Source organism: Amblyomma mixtum, chromosome 8 (assembly GCF_055824585.1).
Source record: "Amblyomma mixtum isolate Tamu chromosome 8, ASM5582458v1, whole genome shotgun sequence".
Classification (NCBI taxonomy): Eukaryota; Metazoa; Arthropoda; class Arachnida; order Ixodida; family Ixodidae; genus Amblyomma; species Amblyomma mixtum.
The window spans coordinates 77,992,628-78,002,939 of NC_143019.1; the positions used below are offsets into that span (position 1 = coordinate 77,992,628).

At 43.6% G+C, this 10,312-nt stretch overlaps 1 protein-coding gene across 1 annotated transcript; it reads left to right on the forward strand.

Annotated features, from left to right (window-relative positions):
• Positions 1-4,406: 4,406 nt before the first annotated feature.
• LOC149333106 (PI-stichotoxin-Hmg3b-like) lies at positions 4,407-10,026 on the forward strand. Its single transcript, XM_089558564.1, has 3 exons — positions 4,407-4,464; positions 6,198-6,371; positions 9,911-10,026. Coding segments are annotated over exons 1-3 (234 nt in total). The 3' UTR covers positions 9,913-10,026.
• The last annotated feature ends 286 nt before the right edge of the window (positions 10,027-10,312 follow it).

A 10,312-nucleotide genomic window follows, 5' to 3' on the forward strand; every position in this document is an offset into this window, starting at 1 on the left:
AATGCTCGTTAAAAACCGTAGGTGGCAGGATTGTCGCTGCATTCGTGTGAATGCTCGACTTCTGGACCTACCCACGTATGCGTGTCGCGTGGCACGAGAACCATCCGCGGTGCTGTCCGCCCGTCTGAAGCCATCTTTATATGAACAACGATCGCCACTTCTTTGCTAACGTAATGTCTCGGCTTTCACAGCACTATTCATACAATATTATCGACATTCTTCAACGATGTTTCTGTGAGAAAATGTATTTAGCAAGGACAGGATAATCCATGGGCTTGACCACTAATGGAAAAGCGAAGACACCCCCCTTCCCCCCTGAACTCTGAAAAGAGATCGAATCCCTGTAATAATTAGCGTCTTTCAATTTTATTCTACTGAAAATGTACATCCCCCGTCAAAAGTATACATATCAAAATTTCCGACCGCCCGAGAACGAAACGAGGACTGACAGAAAGGACACACAAAAAAGCGCTTTGTGGTCTGTGTCCTTTCTGTCAGTCCTTGGTTCATTCTCGCGCGCTCAGAAATTTTGAGATGTGTAACCAACTTGCCCGCCAGTTCGTCCTGAGAAAAGTATACAGCTCAAAGGGTTTCCTTCTCAGGTCTGCAGAATGCCTCATTATGCATGCCTAGCGACCGTAAACTCCCGAAAGAAAAATGGCTCAGCGTCTTCGATCCTCCCAAGGTTTGGACTGCTTGATGTGCTAGGGAGCCGCGCTAAAGAGCTCAGAAGTAAACCCCTTGGACTGTATACTTTTGACGGGGGTGGTACATTCTACCATCAGGCTTCAAATTTGTAGAGGCAAGAGTTGAAGAGGCGTTGCTCATCTCCAAAGTTAAAGCACAATAATCATTACTATTAAACACCACCACAAAAAAAATGAGTATGTGATTATATACTGACGAAAATGTCGCGCGCTCGCAAGTTATATCATTTTAATCGTGGGTATTTTTCGCAGTTCAGCAGCTTTTCCATTGCCTTTTATTTCAGCCATTCTCTCTATTTTCAATTAATCTCCTAATTTTTTTATTTACTTCTTTCACTCCCCGGGATGAGTTGTAATTCCTTGCTTTTTTCCAGAGTCTGAAACTCTTTTCCTATCGAACCAGCTTCCCTCGTTTTCTGTCACCCACCTTCGTACTTCTGTTGTCGCTCTATATTCATTTCTCTTTTCACTGGTCTTTTCAATTTAGTTTCGCAAGGTCTCTACACTCGCGCCCCGTACGTACTCTTCTTTTTTTTTTTGAGAAGGCTCACAGAGGATTGACAAGGCGGTTCATTAAAGGCAAAAGCAATGTTTCTCAATCTTCGTTCTTTGTGGGTATTGTGCTGTTATCGTCTCGAAAATTGCGTCCGGCCAATTAACACAAAAGAGGATATCCGTCTGTATCGGCTGCAGCAACATTCGCAGCAATGCGAGACCTGTTTATTTTCACATGTTTGAACCTCCCTCCCAGCCCCCATGGCTATCACGCTTTCAAATAAAACGGCCGCGGTGGCTGAGAATTATGGTGCTGGGCCACTAACTCAAAAGAATGGGGCTGGATCCTGGCTACGGCGGTTGTATTTTCAAGGCGACAAGAACCTAGAGGCACCGGTACTGTGCGATATCAGTGCCCATTTAAAGAAGTGCGGGAAGAACAGCAATCTTCGTCCGTTTTTAGTGTTTCGCATTGTTAACGCCTCGAAAAAGGCTTCCGGCCAATTACCGCAAATTGAGATATCCGGCTTTTTCATCTAGGCAGCCCTTCTACTCATGCCAGACCAGTTTATGCCCTTGAACTCCCCTCCTATGTCCCTCCCCTCCCCCCCTCCCCCCAAACTTCTGTGTATGATATTGTTACCGCACATAAATTTTCGCCCCTCCTCATGGAAATGAAAAACGTATATAATCACTGCCAGCAACAACCGCTCTATTACAGACGAAAGAAAGCCCATCTACCGAAGAGCTCTAAGCGGCCTGAAGCCCTTGTCCCCTCACTCCTCTACGTTTGTAAGGTAAACAATCCTTTCTTTTTCCTTGCCCACGTAACTGATTTTTCAGACATGGTTTCACAGTGCCAAGATTTCATAGATATCGATACGTGAACAATAGTAGAGACATTTATAAGGGTAATGAAAAAGCATTTAAAATTACAGAGGCGGTAAAAATAACGGGCAGATAATCCACATTATTAGATTTAGAAATTGGTTCGTATTCTTGGGGAGGAATTTAGCACACTCACAACCTAGCGAAGAACGCGCGAAATCAATTCAACAGCCATGCTACACAGGGAGGAAGTGAAGTCCGCGGAGCTGCTCACTTGTAATTGAAACTTACTTCACTCTATAACAATTTGGACTGTGCAATTAGAAATTGTAACAGTGCAGTACGCACACAACCCATTTCTCCATTCTGTAGTCCGCAGGTTAAAAACTTCCGTCATGGGCAACATGTCGCAGCCAGGATATATCAAGGACATTGGGCTTCAGAAAAAGTCGGTGCTCTTTCTTGCACGGCGCTCTAAGCTTGTCAAGGAAGGGGAGATGGTGTAGAAGTATGGCGTTATCCTGGCATACAATAGTTCGCTGGCCCAAATCCCTAATGCGAACACAGTTCCCTAAGAGATGAAAAATTATCCACGCGCTGGTAGCATTTACCTTCCAATCCTTGGGTGCGACTTGATACTCGTGTGACGCATAAGAGGGACCTGAGAATCAGGGCATCTGGATAGGCCGTGATTTACAGATTAATCTGACAGCGCAAATACGCTAGGTACGTGTCATATCGAGCCAGCCTGGGATATCTGTTCGAAGATCTCTACAGCATAAAAAGGAAATTTTGGTCCGATAGGGAGGTTAGTGGGGAAGATGACCCATGTAAAGTAACAAATGGTGGGCAAGGACTATGCTCCCGTGGCTTATCGGACCAGCGAGAGCTGATTAGGATTACTGGTGAATAAGGCGGTAGTTGGCAACAGGCAGTCAGTCTTCAGCATTAACAAGAATGCAGAAGTTAGTAACCTTACCCAGACCTAAAATCTTAAGGTGGTGAAGCCTAAGCGCCAGCATGTAGACAATGTGATGAGACGGTTGTAAGGTTCAGTGCAGTAGTGGAATCGGCAATAAATATACGAAAAGAGCGCACTCTATTGACGAGCAACTTTAATACTACCGCAGGCAGAACTCAGACCGAGGACCAGGTAGCAGGGGATTTAGCCTTGCTAATAGGAATAGCAAGGGGAAACTGTGGCAGAGTTGTTAGAAAGAAATAATTTGCTAATCATGTTTTCCTTCACCAGCTACAGAGAGAACAGGAAGTGCAGCTGTAAGGGCCAGAACGGCACATCTAAAGCAACGAGGCTTCGTATTCAGTTTTAGTGTCCTCGTTGCGGCTTTTTTAGTCGATTTCAAGGTCCGCCTTTGGCGCATTAGTGTATTTAGGATTCGAAGGTCTCGGTGGAAAACAGGTATTCTAATTCTACGCAACACGACAACCTTCTAGTCGAAGCAGTGAGCCATAAGCTTACCAATGTAACAACGCAGTGCGCGTTATATGTACATGGGTAAGGAAACGGGGCACCAACTTTGTGAATTTCCAAGTGGACAAAATAGCTAGTTCAGGAATGCAAAATAATTCAACCCTTAGAACCTCTAATTATCTTGTAAATTGCGGTATTATTAAATCGGGTCAGTGAAGTTAAGGTGAGCGACATGAAGAAAAAGACGAGCATCCGTGCTCTGCAGAACACAGGGAGTCCAAAGGAGAAGATCAGTCTAGATATGCAAAAAAAAAAATGAGATATATATAACGAGAGCCGAGCAGGGCATGGCCGTTATCGATATGAATATGATAGTTAGAGTTTGCGACAAAATCTATAGGAATATCCGTAATGGGTTAAAAAACTACTGCAGCAGCGACAGTGGTAACAGTGAATAACGCACTTGTAACTAAAGAGGTTGTACAAAAGGCCGCGAAGGCAATGGAAAGGGGGAATGCGGCTTCTGAGGATCAAAGATGGTTAGAATAATGTGTGGGGACAAAGTGCTACTCAAATTTATTGTATAGACACACCTGCTAGATTTCTCACACCAACTGGCCCAATGTTCCCAAAGTAAGCACTAGTTTACAATAGCCGGAAATAAATTTTAGCCAAGTAATGGGCGCCGATTCAGAGCTTGAATGCGAAATAGCTTGGCAGGTAGTCTCACATTTAGACCACGTGCACGTCCTGAGGTAAACATCGCTTCCGACATTAAACCAGTGCTCACAAAAAAAAAATCATTGGGTGCACTGATCTGAGCTGATAATTTCTCAGCAACGGCCGCGTACGAAACGTATTGTATTCTATGTGAAAGAGCCGCTTCGAATGAATTACAGGTCCTCTAAGCTCCGAGGAATTTATCCGGACCAGTGTCTACCACAATGGACCGACGCACCATGACGTTCCTCGTACTCCTGTCAGTTTTTGGCGCTGTACTAGGTGAGTCACGTGGTTATTAAAATACTTTCCGAGCGTGGCAATCGCGGTCAATGCGTCAGGCTAAAATAGTCTTGAAGGGGCTTGTGCCTATTTTTTTAACTCCATGCTTCTCCTTGCTACTCAGCGCAGGTCTCTCCCTAAGAGTTTCTGGTGCCTATATGGAATTTGGCCGCAAGCTTTTAATGCTTTCCATGTTAAAGGAAGGTATTTTGCTTCCGCTTTCTTAGCCAGTGAAAATAGCAATTCTTCCGTATTCATGTGAGGATACGAGTCGGGGATTGAACACGTCACTTTTAATAAGCGTTACGCATTGGGTAAGAGATTTGAAACACAGCCGCGCTGTACATGAACATGATTCTCGTGCACAGATTACTTGTACATATTACATGTGGGCGAATAACAGATGGGTAGGCCATGCCCATGAATTCCATGGAGGATGCGTTTTTCTGCTATCCGATCTGTGCCCAAGTTAATAACAGCGGTACGTATTCCACCGGTCCATTACTAATGGCAACTTGCCGTTTCTATGTTAGAGGAAGCTTCAGCATGTAACGTCATTAACTCGCTTCATGCACGGCAAGTGGCCGGAAATGGGAAACATAGTGTAGTTGATTTTGATTTTATGGGCTTAACGTCCGACGCAAAAGCTGTGAGAGACATCGTAGTGGAAGGCTCCAAATAATTTCGATCATCTTGTGTTCCTCAACGTGCACTTATATAGCCCAGTACACGGGCCTCTCGCACTCCGCCTCTGTCGAAAAGCGACCAGCGCGGCCGGTATAGAGCCCGCGTCTTTCAGGTCAGGCAGGAGACAACCACGACCACTGAGGCACCGCGACGGCTCATTAGTGCAGTACATACGTTTATTGCATAACAGCTTCAAGGTGAAAGCACTACCTTGAATGGGCAGATATGCGAAGGACAATTCCTAAAAGCCTTCAAGCCGCCTCTCGGTGATTACTGGTCGTCGCTTCTCAGTCGCTTCTTTTCGTCTGGCCCGAAGTACGTCTGGTAGGAGGTGAACAGACACTGGAATGAGCAAGTATAATGTCGACACGTATTAGCGCAAGCTGACTATAGCGCTAACACTGCACCAATATTCCACTCAAGCGAGTGGAATATGATAGAAAACGTGTGTCTCTCATGCGCCGCTCTCAGGGCGACTGTACTTCCATCGTTTACAACAGCCTATTGAAGATACTCTAACTACAAGACCACAAATTTTTTATATCAGTAAACATCTATTTAGTGAGCCTTTGTAAATAATTTTGAACATTATTTTCTACCAAACAGAGCACGTTTCGCTAAAAAACTGGAATTTACGCCGGAAATCTTTTCTCATCAGTAGACTGAGACTCTCAAGATGGCGGCCAAAAAGGATTTCGTGGTCGCTGCTTGGAAGGCAGTGGTGCTGCGGCATGGGTTCCGGGATGCGCGTCCCGAAAACTCTCTCGACCTAACCCCATCTTTCTTGCAAATACGACGTGCATTGGTGATCCCAATAGGTAGAGTTTTGTTCACAACAGTGGCCTGTAGAAAACAAGCTTTTGTGAGTATTTTTAAAAACAGCAGCTTTGTTTTTGAGATGATAACCATTCACCTTTTTCCTCTAGCACAGCACTGCCAAACAGTGTACAGTGCGGATAAGTAGAGCACAACAGGTGGTGAACGGAGTGAATTTGACTTGTAATTGAGCCCTTCTTAATCAGCACTGCCGTAATTGCATCTCGCAGGAAGCAAGGATCCCGCGTGCTTGGAGCGAAGGTACTCTGGTCCTTGCTTGGCCCACATAACTCGCTACTACTTCAAGGCAGACACAAGGAGCTGCGAGCTGTTCGTCTACGGTGGTTGCAAGGGCAATAGAAACAACTTCAAAACGCTCGAAGAATGCCAGAGCCGCTGTGGTTGTGAGTGTGGAAATAACTCTTGTTTCTTTGTTAAAGCATTCGTTGCGGCGTTTTTCAATATCATTATCAGTTGAGTCACTCATCTTAATCATCATCACCAGCCTGAGTACTCCCACTGCAAAGCAAAGCCCTGTCTCATGTCTCTCCAATTAATCCTGACCTTTACCACCTGGGGCCACCATATTCCCGCAAACTTGTCTCATAAGCCCACCCGACTTTCTGCCGCCCTCTGCTACGGTTGCCATATCTTGGAAACCACTCCGTTACCCTTAAAGACCAGCGGTTATCTCGCATTCACATTACATGCCCAGCCCAAGCCCGCTTCTTTCTTTTGATTTCTACTAGGATGTCATTAACTCGCGTTTTGTATATATAGGCATTGTGTATATAGGGTGGCTAGTTTATGTAGCACAATTTTCTCATTACTAATAATACATCACTTTTCATAAATAACCTCTAGTAATCGTAAAAGATTCAAGTGTGAATGACAACGAACGCATATAAATAGTTTGCTCAGCAGGTGCAGCCTAAACTCCTTGAGGAGCTAAATCTCGCTCAGGAAATTACCCGGTATTTCAATTACTCGATTCATATGTTTCTTTGAAACTCCTAGAGAGATTCGACAATGCGATTCGTGCATATGGATTCTAGAAAATGGCGGATGATATGTGCCTAATAAAGCTCTACGCATAATAAAACGATCTCTTAACTAAATTTACCTTCTCTTTTTGTTTGCGATTTTAGGGTCCTACATTCTATTGCCAAACCGAAGGGCACCAACATTAAAGTTGAGCCCAGCTTTGAAATTTTCTTGGTCGACAATGTGACGATAAATACGGAATGCATAACATAAGAGTTAGAAAGCTGGTTGAGCTGGCTTTCTCGCGAGAGCGTTAGCAAAATATCGACTCTCACATTTCTAGTACAGCAAATACAGACACCGTTTCTGTATTTCATGACGTAGAAGCAGTGAAAGGAATTTCTACGGCAATACCACGCGTAAAGACCCCAGTTGATGCGTGTGAAATGCTGAAAAGTTACCTAAACGCACTTTGAAATGCCTATTTCTTGACGTTTGATATTTCCAATCACATAGCTGATTAAGAAAATTCAAGAACTGGGCTCACATTCGTTGTTGACAGCATTCGGTTTGGCAATAGAATGTTGCCCCTTATAATCGAAACTAAAAAGTTGATTAGGTAAATTAAGTCTCCTGGAAATTTTTTATTTACAGAGCTTCATTTGGGACACAATATCTGCCATACTGCAGAATCCACTTGCGCAAATCGCATTGTCGTATCTCTGTAGGCTTTTGAATGGAAACCCTCCGTTGAACGATTTGAAACACGCGGTATGTGCGATGAGACAAAACCTAAAATTATTGCATTAAAATCCACGACATCCTAGCATTATTGACGCAGAACAATTCACGAAAAGGAATAAACGTTCATGCAATTTTAGTCCGCTTAGTAACGTAGTATTCATCCGGTCTCAGTTTTTCGTTTTGTTTCTTCAAGCGCCTAATTTCTATTTTTAAGCGAGCTGCGCCTTTGATCCCCCAAATAAACGATGCAAGAGACAACAGCTGACGTACCCCGAGGGCTCTGACGAGCTTGATGCGTCAGTTCAATGGGCTTCCATATTTAGTCGCTCTCCTGTACCGACCAGTGCCCGTGTACGAAAGATATATGGTTTCGAGGCAATTTGCTGGCCGCGACAGCCTAATTCATATGATTTTGTGTGCAGCCCTCCACGAAATGCAATTATGGAACTGTGCAACATGTATGTGTAGCTTTGCATAAAACCTCATCCTGTAAATGATATGAAATCCTCAACTGTGTCTTCAGGAATATTTTTTTCAAAAACGTTATAATATTTAGCCTGCAATCTTTACCCACCTCAAAACTTACATCATATGAACGAATATAACTATAAAATAGGATGCTAAATAACACATAATTTTTATTAGCGATGATTTCGAGATTCTAATAATTGAAAGCGATGAGTTAGAAAAGAAGAATTATAAAACACGTAGTTTTCAATGCTGGCTTTCTACATCACATGCCAACGTTCCCAGCTCCTGAGTACATCCTAGTGGAGGGTCTTTTATTATATTTAGCTACTTGGAGCTCTTCAGTGGTTATATAACTGTGCTTTCCTCGGATATCGAGCCAACAAGACCGATACGGCAGTGGCCGTTAGGTCTTCTTGGAAAAAAAAGTTTGCCTTAAGAATTTCCCCCGTAAATTTTCATAGCGCATATTACAAAGCGATGGAGGAGGCTAGTTAGTTTGTGTAGGGCTACGAAGCTATGAATTGTTCTTGCGACCACAAACTTTGATGATTTAAGACGAAGATCATATTTAATTTTGCGTAGTGATTGAACAATAATACAACTCTTCGATGTGTAAATTATTGGAGCAAAAAAATAAAAAAACAAATAAGCGTTATTTTTCAGCACTGAAAAGGAACGCCAAGATGTAAAATATAGGCAAATGAAAAACGACTCCAGTACGGTTTTTTGACTGAACAATAAATAAAAAATCTAACCACAATGCACAGTACACCCGGACGATGCGCATTCACTGCAGAGCTAATAGCACTTTCTTTCACTCAGAATATTTTTTTACATTGCAAGCCAATCTCATGAATAAACTCACAGGACGTTTTTCTCTGAGTATTACGAGATTGAGCGACCGCTGTTGAGCTGTTTATATTTCATTATGCACTGAGGTATACAATGCGATAACAGCTTCATATCTGTAAGCGTTCTTTTTCGTGTTCCACAAATACTCGTTCCTCACCGAGCTCTCCTTCGCATAACTGCGCACAAGAAGCAACTCGCCGCCGCCGCTGAGCCTTTCCACCCGCGGCGCGTTTTGAAGCAGCCGGCGCAGATGGACAATACCTTCGCACCCGCCACACATTTCCTCTTGCTTTCAGGATAACCTCCCTCAAGTGGTTTCCATGGCGTCCACACGGCGGCTACGCATTCCTCTACCCTATTCATGTACTACTCCTTCCGCGGAAACCACGCTCAGGTTGCGCCGGCTCAAAAACTACTACTTCACCGACTCGAAATACGGGAACACGCGCTTGACTACTCTCGCTGTAAAACAAATACCCCTAGGTATCGTTAAGAAATCTGGTCGGCCTGAGTAAGCCGATTTGCTCAACCATCAACGAGCAGTCACGACGTGACTATTTGGCGATGTTCGCAGTCCACTGCAGTCAGAAGGAAAATAGTCGCTGTGTCTCCACGTTCCCTTATTGGTAGCAGACTAGCTAATGGCTCTCAAATGTTATCAGTCATGTTTTTATAAATGTATTTTACGTAGATGCTGCAGGCTGCAAGCAATCCACGCGAAGACTATATTTTACGATTGTAGTCTGAGCCACAAAAGTTGATAAAGTATGTTAAGTCACTTTGTGCCACCTGAGCTGAATATTAAGAAAGCATCGATTTCTTGAAAAGATTTTGTAGCACTTTTCCGTGAACGCTTCTAAACTGCTCTTGTTTCGCACTCTTTTCCGCACAGGAGCACCGAGGATGTTCAATGGGAGCCCCCGTTTCCTATGAAGGAGCCCAGGTGTGATGGTTTTGGCAAAACTCAGACAGGGCTGGAGATCATCGAAGGGGCTGGAGATCATGCGCCCAGTTAATGGATACTAGTCTAAACGTTTGTCGCTAATCCAGTAAGTGAACGGACATACGCAACTGTCAAATAAAATGGCACTTTGCACGAACCTCTTGTTTATTATCAATGTTGGTGCCTGTACGCCGAAATTTTTTTTATTTATTTCAGAACACCTTATGAATCTTAGTGAGCATTGCATGTGGGGTATTGATTTAGAAACGCATATAGATACGAATGATTGAGTCAGTCAAGCAGTAAATCAGTATATTTCGCATTGAGGAAAAGACTTTACAAGTTCAGGTC